General features: G+C 43.5%; 1 protein-coding gene across 2 annotated transcripts in view; it reads right to left on the bottom strand.

Annotated features, from left to right (window-relative positions):
* Nucleotides 1-6,324, bottom strand: part of LOC106576559 (protein piccolo) — an 83,815-nt gene extending 77,491 nt beyond the window's left edge. For both annotated transcript variants that reach the window (XM_082964034.1, XM_082964033.1), the window contains exons 1-2: nucleotides 5,035-6,324; nucleotides 1,802-2,818 (exon numbers count right to left, since the gene is read on the bottom strand). In XM_082964034.1, the coding sequence (XP_082820160.1) occupies nucleotides 1,802-2,818; nucleotides 5,035-6,090 (2,073 nt within the window). In that variant the 5' untranslated portion in view covers nucleotides 6,091-6,324. The remainder of the gene's footprint in view (nucleotides 1-1,801; nucleotides 2,819-5,034) is intronic.
* Between the last annotated feature and the right edge of the window lie 17,645 nt (nucleotides 6,325-23,969).

The raw sequence follows: 23,969 nt of genomic DNA on the forward strand, positions 1-23,969 counted from the left end.
AACAAGTATATTTGTTGCAGTGTTAAGACACACTGGTCCAGAGACACCTAATCTTTGGCTCATTAGGCCGTCTAAGAACATAATCACCTAGGATTCTGATCTCCCCAATGTAATTACACATTTCCCCGTGCCTTGGACTTAATTCGAGGAATACGCTGCTCCTCATTACTGCCAAAGATGGGCCAGTACGACAACACAGAGATACATACCAGTCTATGATATTGGTAGCATTTTATATTGAGTTGACCTGTGTAGTCCAGAGGCCGTAACCTGAGGACCTTTGCTCCTCTAGGAGCTAAAATTAGTAGGTAAAGTAAGTGCCACCTGTGTAGTAATGAGGTAATTACACTAGTAACAACCTTAGGGTACATAGTAGTACTGTAGTAACTAGCTGTCTGAGCCAACACAAAGACACATGAGGATCTATGATGTGTGTTTTACCTCTATTTTAACTGTCTTTTGAAGTATTGTATGACATCACAGTGTATGTGTTTCTACATACAATAATGTTAAATAAACCTAAACGTAAATGATGAACTCCATGAGAAAATGGAGTGCCTCTTCAGTGACGTTATTTCATAATGCAGTGGCGGCCATCTTGTTGGGCGGAACACCTTAAATAGACCAGTAGCGTGATCACTAAGGGAACTGGCAACGCGCTACGCCGCTAAACACTACACCACCAACTAGCATAGTGAAGCTAGCATGTGAAGCTACACCAAACCTGCCATCGCGTGAGCTCAACTATACGTGCTTTCAACACTTTCACTGCTTTCACTCAAGGTTGAACAACTTACACTGTGAGTAGCTCCTAAGCCGAGCCAGACATGGCCGATAACAAATACAATCTAGTCACAGTTCAACCAAACTTGCTATTATAATTGAGAAACCAACGCTACCCGTATTACACCCTATTGACCTGTCAACCAAAATATACAGCAGTTACACAGTAGACAAGCAATAAGTAGGCTACTGCTGTATTTTCCCATCAGAATACTGTTTGACAGCGAGCTTTGATTCGCTGAACTGAATGAAATTCTGTGCAGTTCTTCCATTAATATAATTTGATGACCCCATAAACCATCTGTTCTTGGGAACTGAATGTAAGTGATGTATGTTAATTCAGCGTCAATGGGACACTCTAGTAATAACACTCTATAACCCCCTAGGAAGATGAGAAATCAAAGAGTATTTGGTTCCTATGACCACACACACACACACACACACACACACACACACACACACACACACACACACACGCGCACCCCTCTCTTAGATTACAGAGTCAAGTGGCAGCCTTTTGAAGTGTAAATGGAGCTCAGTAATGAGATGGCCATTTAAATGGCATTCATGTAGCCTTATTAACCTAGCCCCACAATGGCTTAGTTAGACTACAGGGCAGCTAGGAGGCTAGGGAAGGCTAAACGCATCAACCACAAACCACTCCCACAAAAGTCAGTCATGACAACCAAGACCGTGACAACCAAGACCGTGACAACCAAGACCGTGACAACCAAGACCGTGACCAACGTTCAGGTTTACTTATGGTAAGAGGGGTACCTTTAAACAGGGTGTCAATATTTGTGTCCTGATTACAATTGGAAGATATAAAAACCAAATTGACTGCAGACGTGGTTTTTATATAGCCAGTGAGTGACTGAACAACATGGAGTGTACAGAAGACTGTAGCCCTAACCCACCTACTGTAACAATGGAAACAGCTGAAATCATTGTATGGTGTGTGTACCTTTCATCAGAACTGTTTCTATTTTAGCAGTAGTGAAAGCTGTACTGGTCTTACCTCACCAAGATGAGGTGCGGGGTTGAAGCCACACAGGTTGCACACACTCTTCTTGCACTCAGTGCAGTTGCTGTAGTTAGGGGGGTCTGCTGATCCAACGTTCAGCTCCACCTTACACAGAGGGCAGTTTTCCTGGGCCCCCGAGCCTGGGGCCGGAGTAGGCGGCTCCCCCGCTTTCAGAGGCTCCGCGGAGGGCTCTGCTTCTATGGACTTCTGGTCCTTCAGCAGGGAGACGGCACGTTTGGGGGCCTTCTTGGAGGCAGGCGGGGTGTCAGGGCTGTCTGAGTCCGGGGGAGACCCGGGAGCGGAGAAGGGAGAGTCCGGGGAAGAACCAGGGGCAGAGAAAGGGGAATCTGGGGGAGAGCCGGCAGGAGAACCGGCAGGAGAATCGGCAGGAGAACCAGCTTTCTCATCCACAGAGTCCACAGAGTCGGTGGTCATGAGGTTGGTGGCCGAGCTCAAGATGGACGAGCCAAAGCCGAACATCTGGGAGGCAGCCGCCGGGGGCTTGGCTGTCTCGGTAAAACCACCGAACCCGCTGAACATCTTTCCCGTCACCGACTCTGCTGTTTTTTGGGGACCAGCAGCGGCTTTGGCCCGATCAGGTTTGGCTGATCCAGTGAACCCACCAAAGCCACTGAACATTGTTCCCGTGATGGACTCGGCCGCCTGGGAGGCAGCGGCTGGAGGCTTGGCCACGTCGGTGAGTCCCCCTAGGCTGATGCCCCCCAGGCCCCCGAAGAAGCTGGACTCCTGTTTACCTTTGGCCGGTGAGGGCTGGGGGCTGCCTTTCGGGGAAGATGGGCCGGGGGATTTCTGTTTGGGCGTGGTTGGAGGGGTTAAGCCTCTGTCGGAGATGCTCTGCTGCTTAATCAGTAGATTGGGCTTCTTGCCATCTTTTCCAGGGTCTTTCCTTGAGGGTGAAGGAGGGGCAGAGCCCTTGCCCATCATAGGAGGGTCATCCATACCCCCCATAGCCCTCTGCATCTGGCAGTTGAGACACAGCCACTCTTTGCCCTGAAAAGATCCAAAACATGGTCAGACACACATACGACACACACATATACACACATGTACTGTATGGCCGGGACGGTACCAGTATCGCGATACTCATTAGTAACGTGGCAAGGAAACAAAACATGAAGCGGATTTAACTTCTTTAGGAAAACAGCCCTAATGTTGGAAACAAATACCATTATGTTGCCATCCAGAGTCACATGTATTTATTTTCCAAGTTATAGCACACAATATTTTACATACAGCAGGTTTTTAAAGGACCAAACAGTATGTTCTGCTTTGTATTTTTATTTTTGCCATGAAAACAATAGTGCGATATCACAGCCCAATATCACAGCCCTAATGTAATGTATATACAGGTACACACACACACACACACACACACACACACACACACACACACACACACACACACACACACCACACACACACACACACACACACACACACACACCACACACACACACACACACACACACACACACAATCCTTTCCATTAAGTGAAACATCACAGTAATTCAGAGAAAAAACAACTTCATTAGTCAATTTCAATAACATGCATGATTCTCTTTTCACACTGTAAATTGTTTTTCGCTCGGTTCATGAGGGATTTAAAAGCAAATTGAATGATTTATACTAATTACGTGTTGCAGTAACGGGAGCTGTATTTGCAGATCGTGGCAATTTGCAGAACCACCATTAAATGTACTACTCGACAAGGCTGCATTACAAATGGAATATTTCTCTAATTTGAGGCAAAAATCCTATCATTACAAACCATTTTATTTGTTTTATTTCAGATGTTTATTGGTTGACTCATTCTTGAAATACAAGAAAAGTACTCTGATGAAAGTAGATGCCTTTCATGGTTAGTTAGAAATGGGAAACTACTGTATTGATGCATCTGTAACACTTTATAAATATATCATTAGATAATCATACTGATTTCCTACACGATATATACTGTATGTTTGTTCTAAAGATGGAGTTTCGTCACATATCCTGACAACTAGCTTAGCTACAGTGCAATGTTTTTGTTCCCTATACAGGACATGGCCTTGGTTACCATTGTCTACAACAAGAAACCCTACAAAAGAGGACAATATTGACATGGTTATTATCAGTGTCTTGCATAGAACAACACTCACATTTCCGTTCCCTCTTTGTGATTACCATGCTCAATAATTCTACCTCCAGAAAAAGAGATGCAAAATATGACCACTTTGTGATTCTGCTGTTTTATCTGATAACGTGTGCAAAGATATACTTTTTTGAGAGGGGCACTGATGACCAAATCTTTGAATTAATTATTTGCATTGTATTTTCTGTATATCTATCTATAATAAATACCTTATATGGATAAGTATCAGATCACCTGCCCCCTCTCAGTTTCAACAGGCATGATGCCTCGGGGGTGTATGGCTCGTGTGGTTGGTTACTGAAATCCGCCAGTGGCCAGCGGTTGGAGGCTTCCTGTGCCCATGACATGAGTCACCTTGATAGCTTCCCCACTGTCCATATGGCCCCTCTGTTCCTCAAGCTGTGTGGCGTTAATATGAGGGGCTTTTCCAGAGCTAAGCCTGACTGCATGGGCATCTCTGGAATGCTAAATGCTCAAAGGCTAATGCTAAAAAGGCTAATGCTAAAAAGGCTAATGCTAAAAAGGCTCATGCTAAAAATGCTCATGCTAAAAATGCTAATGCTTAAAATGCTAATGCTTAAAAACTATCGCTCGGCTTCTTTAGATATCAGACTTAACTGTTGGTTTTTATTGATTCACCTTTTTTATGTATATTTTGTACTGCAATGGTGTACTATGCTTCTCTTGTGAAGTTGAAATGTCATTTAGACATGGTGGGTGAATTTTGCACTAACAAACAGAAACAGAAAACTGAAACTAATTCAAGGCATGCGTTGGTTGTTGTATCTATGCAACGACACTGGCAGTAGACATTTAATTGAATGAAGTGTCTGATACATCTGAGACAGAATGTGATGCGAAAAAACACCATATAATAGACCCTCAGTCAGTACAAATACATTTTAAGGGTAAGAGAGAGAGCAAGAGAGAGATAGAGAGGAACAGCGACAAAGGAAGTGTGGGAAAATGGAAATACGGGGTAGAGAGAGAGAAAGGGTAGTATAAATATATACCAGAGAACAGGAGAAAGAGAAAGAGGAAGAAAGCAAGCTAGAGAGAGAGAGCCTTCTCTTACCTCCGAGTCTGGGGGGCTGAATCCACATAGGCTGCACACCTGGTTCTTACACATGGTACAGTTGCTGTAGTTGGGCGGCTCCTTGGAGCCCACGTTGAGCTGGGTACTCTTGCACAGCGGACACAGTCCACCTCCAGGTGGTTTACCAGGGCCTTGTGGACCAGGGGGACTCCCAGCTTTAGCTGGCCCGCCTGGCTGTGCACCGGGGCCAGGGGGTCCTTGCTGCCCAGGGGGCCCTTGACCGGGGCCAGGTGGTCTAGGTCCTTGCTGCCCAGGGGGGCCTTGACCAGGTGGTCTGGGCCCTTGCTGCCCAGGGGGCCCTTGTCCAGAGACAGGGGGTCTGGGTCCTTGCTGGACAGGGGGGCCTTGACCAGGGAGTCTGGACCCTTGTTGACCAGGGGGGCCTTGACCAGTGGGTCTGGGCCCTTGCTGCCCGTGGGGTCTGGGCCCTTGTCCGGGGCCAGGGGTTCTGGGCCCTTGCTGCCCAGGGGGTCCTTGACCAGTGGGTCTGGGCCCTTGCTGCCCAGGGGGTCTGGGCCCTTGTCCGGGGCCAGGGGGTCTTGGCCCCCCCTGCTGGGGGCCCTTGCTGCCCGGCCCTGGGGGCCCACCTTGGGGCTTCTCTCCAGGCTTCTCTTCCTTGTCAAACAGGCCAAATGAGGGCATGTTGACCCCGGAGCCCATGGAGGTGACCTCGGAGGACATGGAGGACATTCCAGAGGACACCTGGGACGTCATGGACGAGACAGCGTTAAGCGGGTTGGCCCCACTCAGGAAGCTGGAGCCAAACATGCCTGTTTTCTTCTCCGGGTCCTTAGGCTCCTGCCTGAATCGGGACTCTAAGAGGCTGAGGGACGAGGGACTGCGGCCAGGGGCCGGCCTGCCAGTGGGGCCCTCTCCAAACGCGTCTACGGTGCGACTCTTGCTAAGCCGACCAGAGGGTCCAACTCCTGGCTGCTGGGGCCGCTGCTGAACATCTGCCTCCGAGGGCCTGAGAGAGAGAGTGCGAGAAAGAAAGAAAGAAACAAAGAAATAAAGAAACGAACAAAGAAGAGTCATTTGGCAGTACAAATGGAAATAGATGGTGTGTATGAATTTCAATACTCTGTGACTTCCTTTCTTTCCCTCCTTTCCTTAATCTGTACTGATGTGACAGAGCTGGATAGGTGAAAGCAAATTGCCATAGGCTTCCACCATGTTGTTGCATTTTCAGATCAGCGAAGAGGAAGGAGAGGAGACAAGGAGGGGAAGCTACTTTACACTATCAAATGGCTGATATTTCCTGGTTGCCAAACTTAGAGATGAGACTGATTAAACACTCATGATCACCATCGCCGCAGAAGAGCTCCTAAATACATCATTCAACACACATACAGACACATATGTATCCCAAATAAACAGATCTTCCAAACAACCAAATCATTAAGAATGATAATCGTTATATGACAACTCATCACTCAAATTCTTCAGACATCTCAACAATCTGGTATGATGTGTTGTAATAACATAGCCTACTTAACTACAAGGCCTACATGAGGTGTGGCTCTTTGGGGGTATTGCGCAATACTGTAGGCTAAATGCTCAATGATGAAATGCACTTAAGCCTCTGCCCGACACAACAAGCTAACCTTTCACCCCAAAGCCATTGGACATAGGCCTATCATCGGCACAGTGAGCACAAAGCAAGCATAGCACCAGCCCTAGGCTAGTGCTGATGGGAAGGTGAATAGCGCTGAATGACATCTACAGTTGAGAGATCATGGAGATATAGGAGAGTGAGAGATAGCTCAATGGGGTAAGATGAGATGGCCTTATTAGATGGAGCTGAGAGGTGGGATAGACAGCCTAGCCTACACTGCTGTCAGGTGCAACCCTGCTACTCATCAACTGAGATTGAACCTGTCACGTAGATGATAGATAGATCAATGCCGAGCACGAAATAAGATCAAACGGTTCAGGTTTGAAACAGTGAAGCATCATTGTGAATTTGAACTGCAGGTAAAGCATGACTTACAGAGAAAAATAGCTTGCCATTTGAGGTTAACAGACCATAAGCTAATTTGTGTTTAAAAGGAAAACTCCACCCAAAAACTATCTTTTGGTTTTTGTTTCATTAGTCCATTGTTGACATAGTCCCAACAGGTTTTGCTTGTCAGAAATCAAGTTTTCAAGTTATGTAACTTTCAAAATACAGAAATCATCCCTGTATGATGTATTTTGCTTCATGTGATGCAAAACGCAGCATAATATGATGCAAAATACATCATATGTGGAAGATTTCTGTATTTTGAAAGTTACATAACTTGAAAACTTGATTTCTGACAAGCAAAACATGTTGGGACTATGTCAACAATGGACTAATGAAACAAATACCAAAAGATCGTTTTTGGGTGGAGTTTTCCTTTAAGTGCCCAAAACAGCCCGCCAGTTCTGCCATTGGCAACTGTTGGTTTCAGCACCATGGAAAGCAACTAGCTCACAGACAGACCGCTCATCCACTTGGCTAATGCGTTTCCTTCCACAAGATGTTCGATATCTTTCCATTTCCAAAATGAAATTCAAAACCCACTTTCAAGAAGCAATAAGGGGGAATCAATGACTGTGATGACATTTGCGATCGCTGTTCTATATATAGTCACATTAATATGTATGTATCCCCTCCCCCTATTCTGGCTTGGGTAATAATAACTGTTCTCACCAACAGAGCGAATTAGTGATAAGGAATTTGTGATAACGTGTATCGTGTGCCAATGTATATTTTAATGATATACTGGGGGAATTGTTGGTCAATAGGGGACACACAAGCAATCCCATTCAACACCATTGATGGCTTGTTATTCACACAGCCAGCGTCGGCCTGAATATCGACTGTTGACATATATTTGCAATAGAAGCTACGTAAATACGATTAGGCTATGATATATAATTGACAACATTGGAATGGTGATATACAATGTTGGCACCGTGAGAGGAGAGGCTATTTGTTTTGGGTGATAGCGTCCTTCGTTGGGAAAAATACAGTGGCTTGACAGAGTCATTTTTACCCAGGAGGCATTTCGATTCTTTACAAACGCTGGTGTTTTACCACCGATTTTACAGAGGCTATCCCTCGATAATGGTACAATTAAACGATTTACGCAGTAATCGCATGCAAATAATTGTTACAAGAGATTATTTCTGTATCATACCATTTACTGCATTCTAATATTTGATCTGATGCGGTATTTTGAACGGACTGACAAATTGTCCAGCATTTTATCAGATGCTTTAATTTAATAAATTATGCGAATTAACAATTTTGGGTAAAAACAGCATTGGTATTATGCCTATCAATGCTTCAAGACTATCTTTGTAAATGTCAATAACAACAACCAACTATGATTTTTGAATGGTATCATCTATTCCCATGGTAAATGTGAATGGGTGTGAACATGCGTTCTCCTTTCCTGTGCATTCATAGTGATAAACCGCTGACAAGCTGCAGTGCTCTGCCAAATCAAAACACGGCAGACACACGCCTTTCCTTCTCTTTTATGAGTAGGCCTGTTAAATGACGGGGTACAGAGAGGAGTGGACATTTTAAAGTGCACAAAAATGCCAGTAAAATCCTGCCTTCGAGCGGGCGCGCCCCCGGGCTTGTTGGTTTGCGCCCTTGACATAGCCGCGGCGAGTTGCTTCCTGTCGTCCTCGCTGAGTTGGCTCAGGTCCACCTGTGCCCCCGTGGATGTCCGAATGAAGCCTCCTTTCCCGTCCGGTGCGAGCCCCTCCGGTAATCCAGCAAGCACCCCTTCGCCGCCTTCGAGGCTCGCTTCGTTCCCCATGATGGCCCCTCCCGCCGCCCCCCGTTTCGGTTTCGACGCGACGCTCTGCGTTTTTAGCTCCAAAGAACGTGGTGAAAGGCGGTGAAAACGACCCCCCTCGACTCTGCTTGCATCTCAAATTATTTCTCCATCTTTACATCGCCCTCTCCCTCGTTCTCTCAGTTCTGTGTTGATATCGCGCATCTCTTCTGTCGAGGGACGATGGTTTTCCATGCGGGTCTGTCTTCAGTTCTATCCTACTACACCACATCCTCTCCCTCTCTCCCTGCGCACTCAAACGCGCATGTTCCGCTTCTGACAGGTGACAGAAGACTTCACTGAAGGAAAATATGTAGGCTTTAAAGGGATCAACGTTAACCGTTAAAAACATAACGTGTAGGCTACAGAAGAGCTCTTGTTAGTTCAAAGGGGCAAGTGTATTTTCCTTTACTCATTTGTAACCTGTATGACAATGACACGACCTAAGCTGCTGACTATTGATTTCTGTAATACATGAAGTCCTGGTGACATTTTGGCTATTATGTAAATATCACGATGATCATGTAATCTTAAAGTAGGCCTACAATGAGTGGGTTCAAGTGATTAGGCGTCACACATCCAGATGTACACACACACACACACACACACACACACACACACACACACACACACACACACACACACACACACACACACACACACACACACACACACACACCTAAATGCCAGTGATATGCCATTATAGCATTGTAGTGCTCTGGGTCAAGAGTGCAGGTGTGCATGCTTTTGTTCCAGCCAAAATGCCTCTTCGATATATTATCAACATTTTGATTGATTTAATTGAAACTAAACCCTGCAAATCATGTAGTTCTCAACTACCAGATTGGCAGCATACCACCCTGCATCCCACTGCTTTCCTGTTTCTAATGCTAAGCAGGGTTGGTCCTGGTCAGTCCCTGGGTGGGAGACCACATGCTGCTGGAAGTGGTGTTGGAGGACCAGTAGGAGGCACCCTTTCCTCTGGTCTAATAAAATATTAGATTGTGTAGGGTGCTGTCTTTTGGATGTGACGTTAAACAGGTGTCCTGACTCTTTGTGGTCACTAAACATCCCGTGGCACTTATTGGAAGAGTAGGGGTGTTAACCCTGGCGTGCTGGCTAATTTCCCAATCTGGCACTCACACCTAATCATCCCCAGTTTACTATTGGCTCATTCATCCCTTGTAACTATTCCCCAGGTTGTTGCTGAGAATGTGTTCTCAGTCAACTTACCTGGTTTAATAAAAACTACCAGAGTTGGTGAACATGGGGCTTGGATGAGACTTCATTTCCCAGAGTGCATCACTGTGGCTGGATCTGTTTATCTGCACTGAACCTCAATTAGCTGCTTTTTCCTCATACTTTACCCATGATACTATTCAATCAAATCATATTACCAGGTTTTTGGGGTGTTCTGGTACAATTTGGATTCATGTACCAAGCAGAATAATGTTTATATTTTGGACATTCATGTAGCATGTAGCTAATCCTGGAAAAATTGAAACAGTTTTTGATTGAATAGGGCCCCTTGTGACTTGACTGATACGTGTAAACAGTTTGGTATTTACACCAAATGTATTAATCTACATATAATAATCATTAAGTGGGCGCTTACATTTGTCCTATTTCACACATGTACGAATTAGATATCTTTTTTTTTCATATCCCACTCCCCCTGAGACAGGAATCAGACATTATTGACAGCAACTTTGGAGCAATTAGGGTTAAGTACCTTGCTCAAGGGCCCATCAGGAGATTTTTCACCTAGTCTGTTTGGGGATTTGAACCAGCAACCTTTCGGTTACTGGCCCAATCCTCCTAACCACTAGGCTTCCTGCCACCCAAACATGATGCCTAGTTTATGGGGAAAATATGTACCATTCTTTTAATTCGTAACAGATTTATACATAATATTCTCAAAAAAACATCCACAAGATGAAAACTATTCAGCACAGTTGTAGCTCAAGCGGAATTCCACACTCACTTCCTCCACACACTGTGATTCTAATTCTATATTTCAAGCAGGCACACCCTCCAGATCACTGGTTATGATATTAAAGAGCGTCCACTGTGCTTTCCATCTCTGGGATGCGCTGTCATGTGATGGCCAGTGCTTATTCACAGCTTACAGAGCGCCAGGCTGGATGTGTCCTCTGTGTACCTAGCTTTAGGCTCTCCCTCCCTGGGTAACGGCAGAGGAGAGGTCCTAGGGTGGGAGAGTCATTGCGGTGAGCAATTTCTCTACAGATATCTTGTTATTGGCTGTGTTTCAATCCAAAAGATCCCTCGGCCTAAATTCATTGCCCTCATGGATAGAAACAACTGGGTAGGTGTAATCACTAGATCCATCTAGTTCCCACCATATTGCTTTCACCTATCCAGCCCTATCAGACCTGTGAAGGGGAGTGAACGAGGTCAGAGGGGAGGGAACATCCTCTTGGAATAAAATGCAGCCATTAACTTACAGTGCTGTTTTGCTTGTGTTTATTATAGCAGTGGATGGTCATTGTGTTTATTATAGTATTGGATGGTCATTGTGTTTATTATAGCAGTGGATGGTCATTGTGTTTATTATAGCAGTGGATGGTCATTGTGTTTATTATAGTATTGGATGGTCATTGTGTTTATTATCAGTGGATGGTCATTGTGTTTATTATAGCAGTGGATGGTCATTGTGTTTATTATAGTATTGGATGGTCATTGTGTTTATTATAGTATTAGATGGTCATTGTGTTTATTATAGTATTGGATGGTAATTGTGTTTATTATAGTATTGGATGGTAATTGTGTTTATTATAGCAGTGCATGGTCATTGTGTTTATTATAGTATTAGATGGTCATTGTGTTTATTATAGTATTGGATGGTAATTGTGTTTATTATAGCAGTGGATGGTCATTGTGTTTATTATAGCAGTGGATGGTCGTTGTGTTTATTATAGCAGTGGATGGTCATTGTGTTTATAATGGTATTGGATGGTCGTTGTGTTTATTATAGCAGTGGATGGTCATTGTGTTTATTATAGCAGTGGATGGTCATTGTGTTTATTATAGCAGTGGATGTCATTGTGTTTATTATAGTATTGGATGGTCATTGTGTTTATTATAGTATTGGATGGTCATTGTGTTTATTATAGCAGTGGATGGTCATTGTGTTTATTATAGCAGTGGATGGTCATTGTGTTTATTATAGTATTAGATGGTCATTGTGTTTATTATAGCAGTGGATGGTCATTGTGTTTATTATAGCAGTGGATGGTCATTGTGTTTATTATAGTATTGGATGGTCATTGTGTTTATTATCAGTGGATGGTCATTGTATTTATTATAGCAGTGGATGTCATTGTGTTTATTATAGTATTGGATGGTCATTGTGTTTATTATAGCAGTGGATGGTCATTGTGTTTATTATCAGTGGATGGTCATTGTATTTATTATAGCAGTGGATGGTCATTGTGTTTATTATAGCAGTGGATGGTCATTGTGTTTATTATGGCAGTGGATGGTCATTGTGTTTATTATAGCAGTGGATGGTCATTGTGTTTATTATAGCAGTGGATGGTCATTGTGTTTATTATAGCAGTGGATGGTCATTGTGTTTATTATAGCAGTGGATGGTCATTGTGTTTATTATAGCAGTGGATGGTCATTGTGTTTATTATAGCAGTGGATGGTCATTGTGTTTATTATAGTATTGGATGGTCATTGTGTTTATTATAGCAGTGGATGGTCAATTTGTTTATTATAGCAGTGGATGGTCATTGTGTTTATTATAGTATTAGATGGTCATTGTGTTTATTATAGTATTGGATGGTAATTGTGTTTATTATAGCAGTGGATGGTCATTGTGTTTATTATAGCAGTGGATGGTCGTTGTGTTTATTATAGCAGTGAATGGTCATTGTGTTTATAATGGTATTGGATGGTCGTTGTGTTTATTATAGCAGTGGATGGTCATTGTGTTTATTATAGCAGTGGATGGTCATTGTGTTTATTATAGCAGTGGATGTCATTGTGTTTATTATAGTATTGGATGGTCATTGTGTTTATTATAGTATTGGATGGTCATTGTGTTTATTATATCAGTGGATGGTCATTGTGTTTATTATAGCAGTGGATGGTCATTGTGTTTATTATAGTATTAGATGGTCATTGTGTTTATTATAGCAGTGGATGGTCATTGTGTTTATTATAGTATTGGATGGTCATTGTGTTTATTATAGCAGTGGATGGTCATTGTGTTTATTATCAGTGGATGGTCATTGTATTTATTATAGCAGTGGATGGTCATTGTGTTTATTATAGCAGTGGATGGTCATTGTGTTTATTATGGCAGTGGATGGTCATTGTGTTTATTATAGCAGTGGATGGTCATTGTGTTTATTATAGCAGTGGATGGTCATTGTGTTTATTATAGCACTGGATGGTCATTGTGTTTATTATCAGTGGATGGTCATTGTGTTTATTATAGTATTGGATGGTCATTGTGTTTATTATAGTATTGGATGGTCATTGTGTTTATTATAGTATTGGATGGTCATTGTGTTTATTATGGCAGTGGATGGTCATTGTGTTTATTATAGCAGTGGATGGTCATTGTGTTTATTATCAGTGGATGGTCATTGTGTTTATTATCAGTGGATGGTCATTGTATTTATTATAGCAGTGGATGGTCATTGTGTTTATTATCAGTGGATGGTCATTGTGTTTATTATAGTATTGGATGGTCATTGTATTTATTATAGCAGTGGATGGTCATTGTGTTTATTATCAGTGGATGGTCATTGTGTTTATTATAGTATTGGATGGTCATTGTGTTTATTATGGCAGTGGATGGTCATTGTGTTTATTATAGCAGTGGATGGTCATTGTGTTTATTATAGCAGTGGATGGTCATTGTATTTATTATAACAGTGGATGGTCATTGTATTTATTATAGCAGTGGATGGTCATTGTGTTTATTATCAGTGGATGGTCATTGTGTTTATTATAGTATTGGATGGTCATTGTATTTATTATAGCAGTGGATGGTCATTGTGTTTATTATCAGTGGATGGTCATTGTGTTTATTATAGCAGTGGATGGTCATTGTGTTTATTATAGTATTGGATGGTCATTGTGTTCATTATAGCAGTGGATGGTCATTGTGTTTATTATAGCAGTGGATGGTCATTGTGTTTATTATAGCAGTGGATGGTCATTGTGTTTAATATAGCAGTGGATGGTCATTGTGTTTAATATAGCAGTGGATGGTCGTTGTGTTTATTATAGTATTGGATGGTCATTGTGTTTCAGTTGAACAGAACAGCCTTATGCGCGTTTCAATTGTAAACATAGTAAGGCAGTAGACTCCTCCTCTCTCAGTAAAGTCTCTCTTCTCTCTTGATCTTTCCATCACTTTCCCTTCTCCTTTCCATCGTATCTTTCCTCCCTCTCTCTCTCTCTCTCTCTCTTTCCTGCTCATTATGCTCTTCCTCCCCTCTACCCATTTCCCACTCTCTCACTCTCCCTTTCATTTCATCTATTCCTCCTCCTCCCCTATCCCTCACTCATCCCCTCCCTTCCTCTCGCTCCCCTCCTTCCTCTCCCTGGTGGTGACAGTGTGTGTGTAGATGGAGGTGTGTTTTAGTCAGGCGCTGGGTGCTGTCTCCAGTGATAAACTATGGTATTGAACAGAGAGCCTTCCCCACACTGGGCTGGCCACTGGAGCGAGCCCTAATGGCCTCAAGTCTGTGGAGCGGAAACAGCCCATACGCGCTCACACACACACACAGGCATACACCCTACACACCCACACATAAGCGTGCATACACTGGTGTACACACTCATATCAGTACACTGACGCACACTCATATACACACTGTGTGTGTGTGTGTGTGTGTGTGTGTGTGTGTGTGTGTGTGTGTGTGTGTGTGTGTGTGTGTGTGTGTGTGTGTGTGTGTGTGTGTGTGTGTGTGTGTGTGTGTGTGTGTGTGTCTAAGCCAGGGAAGAATGTAATGGAATCTGGTAACCAGATCACACACACTGGGCTGTGTTCATTACATTTTAATACACACCTGAGGACCAAATGTGGATCACTAGTCGCACACAGTGAAACTAGTTTCATTTCAGTCTGAGCTATCCAAAATAGGTCCAGAAGATTTGTACAATGTTAATAGAAATGCCATAATATATATTTCACATAGTAAAGGATCAATATCAAATAGATTTCTCTTACCAAAAAACAAGACAAGAATAAGTATGGCGCGATACAATTCCTACCACTGAAATCCTACAGTAAGTGTTCACTGAAATATGCAACTAGTGAGCATCCAATCACCAGCATTGGCAATTCCAAGGCAAATCCCTCCCACTCTGCAGCAACAGGTGTCAGAATCAGAAAGTTATTTTCATAAAGAGAGAGAAGCAGTCACATACTTTTGTCAGGGTGTATATCCTGTGTCTGTCCTCTACTATCCACTCTGAGAACAGGTTCCTCAGTGGTTCCTCAGTAGCGCTAGCCCTGCGAGCGGAGCGATGTTTAACCAGAGGTTTATTAGTCCTGAGCCCTTTCTATTCCCATTAGCGACCTGGCACACGCCTAACTCTACCCTTAACACCAGATTCTTCTGACCGCTGACCAGAGAGAAGCCCTGAACTAAAAATATTTTTAAAGGAACAGTGTACTCTATCTCCTTCTCTCTCTCTCAAGACACACCTCATAATCCTCTTTACTCTGAGAGATAGGCCAATCACGAACTATACTATAATCTGTTGTTGTACACCAGCAAAGATCAGTCTGTCACTCAGATGAGTCCGACTAGGGGTCAAGTCTGGGGTGAAATTCCACCTTTCATCAGGTAAAATTACATCAATCTTCAGATCTGATTGAACTGAAAAGGGATTGAACCCAAGTCGGAGAAACACCTTTGCTCATGGTATAAAACCATCAGTCAATTCCTAAAGCAAACACCACTGAACATCCCAACATGAGTAATACCGCTAGGGTGTATTTCAAGACATGTATACAATATGCATACTATTCCGTTCAAGCAGCTCGCTGTCAACAGAGTACTACATATTTTCCTCTGTCTGAGAAAACCACGCAGTTAAATTCACCACAATGCCAAGACAGCCTTCTGGTTACATAATGTTTCTATCTAAACTCTTTGTTCCTCAGACACTTCATACTGCCAAACTGATTTACAGAGCTCTGGATCCTATTTATTAGGCACCAAACAAGAGAAAACAGAATGAAAAATGGAAACTCACCTTAGCTTGTCCAAAACGTTTTGCTACGGTGTGTCCTAATGAATATGACCCTGTTTTGGTGAAGTAGGATGACGTTGCCCCTAGACACTGACGCTCTAAGGTCAGTTTAGTGTTTTCCTCATCATTGTCAAGGTAGGGTTGGAGAAGGGTAAGCTGATAGATCTGCAGATCAGGACATTCAGGCATTGTCTGCCAGGATTTGTTTTGGTGCTCTGACCTCACCAGGAGGGTGACGGTGATTAATAAAGGACATCAGGTTCTTCTGTTCTTAACGGGATTTACAGGTCAGAGAAGTCCCTGGTCGCATTCCCCTGTTCGGATGTTGCATGCATCAACCAATGGTTGCGTGCCATGTCATCGACCATGTCATCGACTGCCAGATTACTATAACAAATGATATGCTTAGTTGATACATCAAATACTTATTAAGGCGTTGTAAGATCTGTCAGGCGTCAGCAACGTCTGAGCATAGGAACGCATCTTAACCATTGGTTTCTTTTCCAATGGTTAAGGTAAGGGTCAGGAAGATGGGGACTGGCATGACCCATAGAATTGTCTGATCCTAGATGGGGCATGACAGTAATACACTTTTTACACTATTGAGCTGAGCGATACTGTTTCAGCGTGGTTACACATCCACCATAGCTGCTGGAATCATGTTGGAAAGGGAAAGAAGTAAGCTCAGGTAGGCATGAACAGGGTTTATCACTGCCTCTTATCTGCCTTCTCAATTCACTCACTCCACCAAATTTGCATTTAACCTTTATTTAACTAGGCAAGTCAGTTAAGAACAAGTTCTTATTTACAATGACAGACTAGGAACATTGGGTTAACTGCCTTGTTCAGGGGCAGAATGACAGATTTTTACCTTGTAAGCTCTGGGATTCGATCTAGCAACTTTTCAGTTACTGGCCCAATACTCTAACCACTAGGCTACCTGGCGCCCCAAATGCTCAAATTAACTCTCTCTTCCCATTCTCATTCCTCTCATCTCCATCTCCTCCTTCTTGTCCCTTTCTCTCCTTCTCCCTAATCCCTCCTCTCTTCCTCTAACTGCAGAAGGATTCCTCAAATCAGTGAACGTTTCCAGACTAATATAGTGATTTAGCAACATGATCCAATTATTCAACTGTAGTGAAGAGGGAAGAGTCCCTTGACAACCCACTGTCTAATCCTTGAGAGAGAGAGATCGGGGGGGGGGGGGGGGGGCAGACATACAGAGAGATAGAGAGAGACAGAGGGAGAGAAACAGAGTGAGAGAGAGAGAGACACAGAGAGAGGGAGACAGAGATAGAGACAGAGAGAGCGAGAGAGAGAGAGAGAGACAATGAGAGAGACAGAGAGAGAGAGAGAGAGCAAAAGGAAGAGAAAGGGGTTCCCTCCTTCATTTGTGCTCTCTCTCTCACACACCCTGTTGTGAATCGCTAGAGAGACAGAGGGAGAGAAACAGAGTGAGAGAGAGAGAGACACAGAGAGAGGGAGACAGAGATAGAGACAGAGAGAGCGATAGAGAGAGACAGAGGGAGAGAAACAGAGTGAGAGAGAGAGAGACACAGAGAGAGGGAGACAGAGATAGAGACAGAGAGAGCGAGAGAGAGAGAGAGAGAGAGAGACAACGAGAGAGACAGAGAGAGAGAGAGAGAGCAAAAGGAAGAGAAAGGGGTTCCCTCCTTCATTTGTGCTCTCTCTCTCACACACCCTGTTGTGAATCGCTAGCAACACCAGTTGTTAGGGATGCGCGTCACAGGTGGTGATGTCACTGTAACAAGGCCGGTCCACTTGGTACAGATTAGGAGGAGGAAGGTGGAGAGAAGGTGATTAGCCAGGCTTGTAACAGATGAGTCACACTGAAGGACACACACACACATACACACACAGGCAGATAAAAACAAACATGCATACACACACACACATACACACACGCAGACACACACGCATACAAACAAAGAAGGCAAAAACACACGCCTACGTACAGGTCTACAAACTGTATATTATTCAAAAACATTATAAACATTGCGGTAAACATTCAAGGGGAAAGACACCCTGAACACATTCAAAACAACATGGGTTTTGACTACAGCAAATAGAGGATTCTTTGAGTGCAGTAATCTCCCTGGGGCAAAACCAAACCATACAAACTCCAAGGCAACTCAAGTCTCTGACAACTTTCTCAAAATGACCAACCCAAGCACTTGTTCTGTAGCCTGGTCCCAGATCTGTTAGTGCTATCTTGCCATATCCTTGTCACTCATTGTCACACCAATAGGCATGTCCTTCCACTTAAAGGTTGACTTTGGGCACCAAAAAACGGTCCAAGTCTGTCTCTTTCTCAATTTTCAAAACAAAATGGGGTGTGCCTTTGGTGGTTCATTGATGTGTCATTCTGGTGATTTGCGCCGTGACCGACATAGCTAGTTCCTTAGCTAAGCTAGCCACTATAGCTAGCCTCCTCCAGTATGTGTTGACGTCATTTCACAGGATGTATTGTTTGGATGGAAGCTGTCGACATTGGTAGGAAATGGCACTTCTGTAGCCAAATATCTTATTCATAATTTTGTTTTGTTTTTAAGCATTAAATGGCCTGCTATGATGGTTCATTTATCGGTTATACCATTTAAAGCCATTTGTTTTTTCTCCCCCCCCCCCTCCCCCCAAAAGTCGACCTTTATAGCTGGAATCCACATTAGGGAATGCAGCGCCACTGTTTACCCCAGCACATTTGTTTTTGTTCATGAAACAGGAAAGGAGCATCATGGTAAAAAAAAAGTGCAATAAATACTTTGCTGTTCTATCGTGCATGCAATAATGTGCAACGATTTCTGAGGGGAAAAAACATTGTTCGTTGTTTAAAGTCATTTCTTTATATTTGTAATATCGCAAACGGCCGTGACAGTTTCACCATTACTGATTCCAGCTTTAAAGAGCCACTGAACACACTGATTGGCACGTGTTTTTGTGTTGCTCATTAGAAAAACACGTTTTCAGTCTTGGAGGTGTGTTTCCTGACCGATTCAGCATTTTGTTAATGATGTTTGTCCCCCATAAGACACTATAGACATGGAAGCCTATTTCACTTCCTCAAAATCCCCAGAATAATTGTAAGACAACTCAAGAAATCTGTAATGAATTTTCACGTTTTTGCCGAGGATGTTTTAGTTGCGCAATTTTACATCTGACTAAGGTGTTTGGTGCAGTATTTCTCAAGTAAAAAAATGCACAACGTGTTGTCTAATGTCGACAAAGTCGGAGCTCTTGGGCAGTGCTGGACAGTTTCACTGTCACCGCAGCTGTTCACCCCATGTTAGTGGGCAAATGGACATCGTCAAATCAAAACCTTAATTTTAGACTAGAATGACTTTATGACCAAAATATAGTCACTTTGAACAATAAAATAACAGTTTCTGACTCATATCGATGACTGTGGTGGCTAATTTCTGCATTACCAAATGAGGAGAGTTACAAACTTCACACACCAGTCAGAGTTATACTTATAACTACATCTTTAATAATTAAGAGCTTTTTCAAAAGCCCTTTGACTTTCAATGATGCGCTACCTCTAATGAACCATTGAAAAGTGATTACACAAAAGTACAAAGATCTTTTATAGCCAAGATACACCCCTCTCAACGTACATGACGAACCACAGATACATAGAATGGGTCACAAGGTTAAGTTTTGTATGAAAGATATCTATATTGTTTAGACCAGAGTCTGGTCCTCCTACTCCAAACTGGAACCGTCTCTCCCTGGTACGGTATAGAACAGAACCATTAGCTTATCCAATGGCATAAATCAATTGACAACTCTAGATTCTCCCATCTCAAGTAAACCCCCTCTTGACTCCACTCCTGGACAAGCTCACTGAGGGGAGTGAGCCTCTAGGTCATACACTATCCCAAGATAAGTGCAACATCAGAGGGGACATACAATGTTCCAAACACTGCCATACACCTTCCCCCAATGCCAAAGGAGGGAGTGACTTGCGCACAGACATTGTGGAGACAAGTAATTGGTTCCCCATTAATCACGCCATCCCTTCACATGGTTTAACAGATACAATCACATATGACAAGTATCTCACATAAGCATATTATGCAAATAAAACATCTTAATTATCTATGTTACCCAACTAATTCTGATTCATCTGCCACGTGACGCATTGGCTGTTTTCAAAGGGATTTGTTGCTTTTTAACTCTCTTTAACGCTGGACACTATACATCTGTATTCCATCCACTCAGGAGAATGGCCACAGAGGAGCTATTGATCACCTCATCAATCCTAACCTACAGCAATCAATAGCCTCACAATCAAACCCCCAGTGGGGAAGATTTTATGAGCTCTTACCTGCGTGTGTGTGTGTGTGTGTGTGTGTGTGTGTGTGTGTGTGTGTGTGTGTGTGTGTGTGTGTGTGTGTGTGTGTGTGTGTGTGTGTGTGTGTGTGTGTGTGTGTGTGTGTGTCTGTGTGTGTGTGTGTGTGTGTGTGTGTGTTGGCATGAGTGGGGGGGTTGTGTGTGTGTGTGTGTTTGTTTTATGTGGATGAATTGTATGTGTGAATTTTGTTTTGATTGACAAGTGTGTGTGTTTACGAGGTCGAAGGGTGTGTGTGGTTGAACCTTGAGGGTTTGTGTGTACAATAGGATCGATCAGACATGAATACAACATTCCCAGAGCTCACTGAATCCTCTCACACTTCTCCTGGGAATAGCTATGGAAACTGGGAAGAGAGAGAGAGAGGAAAATGGGAGGTGAAAATGATATAACTGACCACTGTTAGAAATGTAAAACCATCTCTGCTTTTAGACCTGTACATAAGACTAAGTGGTGTTCTTGAAGTCGTCACAGTGCTGGGGCTACTCACTATCTGTTAATGAGGTCTTCCAAGGGCTCGGTCTAGACTCAAAATGGCCGCCAGTGACTCCTCTGTTTCCTCTGGGAGTTTCTGCAAAGCAACCCTTCAAGAGTCAAGCGTTGCCATGGCATCTGTGAACCCCTGCCGCCTGAGGGGTCGTAACTATGGGGTGAGTGAGGGTTGGAAATCCCACATCAAACAGTCAAGGTGCTCTGTGTGTGTTTGGCTGCATTTGTGTACTCAAGAGCAGCCTCTAGGTATCATTGTTTTACATTGTGCTTAACATTAGCCTTATGCTAAGTTGTGGGCCAACTGGGGTATAAAGAGAGAATAGGGTTCAGCTTGGTACAGATGTTGAGAGGAAGAGATGAGGAAGAGATGATTAGAGAAAGTATGGGAGGGAGAGGGAATTAAATAAATAGAAAGACAGGAAATAAATAAGAGAGAGAAATGTAAGGAGTAGGTCTGTGTGAGCGTTGTCTTGTCATGGACCTGAATCTCCTTTCCCTGCTGACAGAGTTGACTTCCCAGAATACCTGGAGCCCACTCCTGGGCTGCGGAACGAGTGTGAGTCAGAGCTTCTGAAGAGCCCAATCTGGGAGTCGTGAGGAGACTGGGAGACACACACACATAGAGGACGAACACACACATAAGAGACAATCACAGATGTCACATACACACATATATACCATTTTTTTTTTTTTTTAATTTGGGGGGGGGGTCTCTCAACTTATTATTAAGAGTTAGAATAGTAGAATACACCAGATGCAATTTCTAAATGTGTCATGCATCAGCAGTGTTTCTCTTGTTAAGTCACTCCATTAGCCATGTCAGCTAACAATCTATAGACTGGTAGATAGTCTAGCCAGCTATCTAAACTTGTAGTAATCATGAGCGAACACCTGACCTCCAGGGGGACCCATTGATTGTGTTACTCATTTTCACTCAGCTCTTATATTAACACGGCATAAGTCGTTACAAAATGTGTGGAATTACAGAAAACTTGCTTTAAAACTGCTACATTTTCTCTACGCCCCATGGCAGTGTTTTTTCTACGCCCGATGGCAATGTTTTCTCTACGTCCCATAGCAATGTTTTCTTTACGGCCCATGACAGTGTTTTCTCTACGTCCCATGGCAATGTTTTCTCTACGTCCCATGGCAATGTTTTTTCTACGCCCCATGGCAGTGTTTTCTCTACGTCCCATGGCAATGTTTTCTCTACGTCCCATGGCAGTGTTTTCTCTACGTCCCATGGCAATGTTTTCTCTACACCACATGACAATGTTTTCTCTACGTCCCATGGCAGTGTTTTCTCTACGCCCCATGGCAATGTTTTTTCTACGTCCCATGGCAATGTTTTCTCTACGTCCCATGGCAGTGTTTTCTCTACGTCCCATGGCAATGTTTTCTCTACACCACATGGCAATGTTTTCTCTACACCACATGGCAATGTTTTCTCTACGTCCCATGGCAATGTTTTCTCTACGCCCCATGGCAATGTTTTCTTTACGCCCCATGGCAATGTTTTCTCTACGTCCCATGGCAATGTTTTCTCTACGTCCCATGGCAATGTTTTCTTTACGCCCCATGGCAATGTTTTCTCTACGCCCCATGACAGTGTTTTCTCTACGCCCCATGGCAGTGTTTTCTTTACGCCCCATGGCAATGTTTTCTTTACGCCCCATGACAGTGTTTTCTCTACGCCCCATGACAGTGTTTTCTCTGTGCCCCATGGCAATGTTTTTTCTACGCCCCATGGCAATGTTTTCTTTACGCCCCATGGCAGGGTTTTCTCTACGCCCCATGGCAATGTTTTCTCTACGCCCCATGGCAATGTTTTCTCTACGCCCCATGGCAGTGTTTTCTCTACGTCCCATGGCAATGTTTTCTCTACGCCCCATGGCAGTGTTTCTTTACGCCCCATGACAGTGTTTTCTCTACACCACATGGCAATGTTTTTTCTACGCCCGATGGCAATGTTTTCTCTACGCCCCATGGCAGTGTTTTCTCTACGCCCCATGGCAGTGTTTTCTCTACGCCCCATGGCAATGTTTTCTCTACACCACATGGCAATGTTTTTTCTACGCCCGATGGCAATGTTTTCTCTACGCCCCATGGCAGTGTTTTCTCTACGCCCCATGGCAGTGTTTTCTCTACGCCCCATGGCAATGTTTTCTCTACACCACATGGCAATGTTTTTTCTACGCCCGATGGCAATGTTTTCTTTACGCCCCATGGCAGTGTTTTCTCTACACCACATGGCAAGGTTTTCTCTACGCCCCATGGCAGGGTTTTCTCTACACCACATGGCAATGTTTTTTCTACGCCCGATGGCAATGTTTTCTCTACTCCCGATGGCAATGTTTTTTCTGCGCCCCATGGCAATATTTTTTCTGCGCCCCATGGCAATGTTTTTTCTACGCCCCATGGTGTCACGTATTTCGTTGTGTTGAGGAAAGGAGGACCAAAATGCAGCGGGATTGTGGACACTCATATTTATTCCTGATAAAAACAGGTAAGGTATCCACTTGAAGAAAAACAAAACAATAAACAATACTCACAACGGCAACAGTGTGGCAGGCTCAGACAAACGCAGTGCACACAACAATCTCCCACAAAAGACACATACATTTACATTTACATTTAAGTCATTTAGCAGACGCTCTCTGAGCGACTTACAAATTGGTGGATTCACCTTATGATATCCAGTGGAACAACCACTTACAATAGTGCATCTAAATATTTTAAGGGGGGGGGGGGGGGGTTAGAAGGATTACTTTATCCTATCCTAGGTATTCCTTAAAGAGGTGGGGTCTCAGGTGTCTCCGGAAGGTGGTGATTGACTCCGCTGTCCTGGCGTCGTGAGAGAGCTTGTTCCACCATTGGGGTGCCAGAGCAGCGAACACACCCTAATATATGGGACTCTCAATCAAAGGCAAATGGACAACACCTGCCTTCAATTGAGAGTCCCAACCCCAATTGACCACACATAGATATAC

Source organism: Salmo salar, chromosome 17 (assembly GCF_965601325.2).
Source record: "Salmo salar chromosome 17, fSalSal1, whole genome shotgun sequence".
Taxonomy (NCBI): Eukaryota; Metazoa; Chordata; class Actinopteri; order Salmoniformes; family Salmonidae; genus Salmo; species Salmo salar.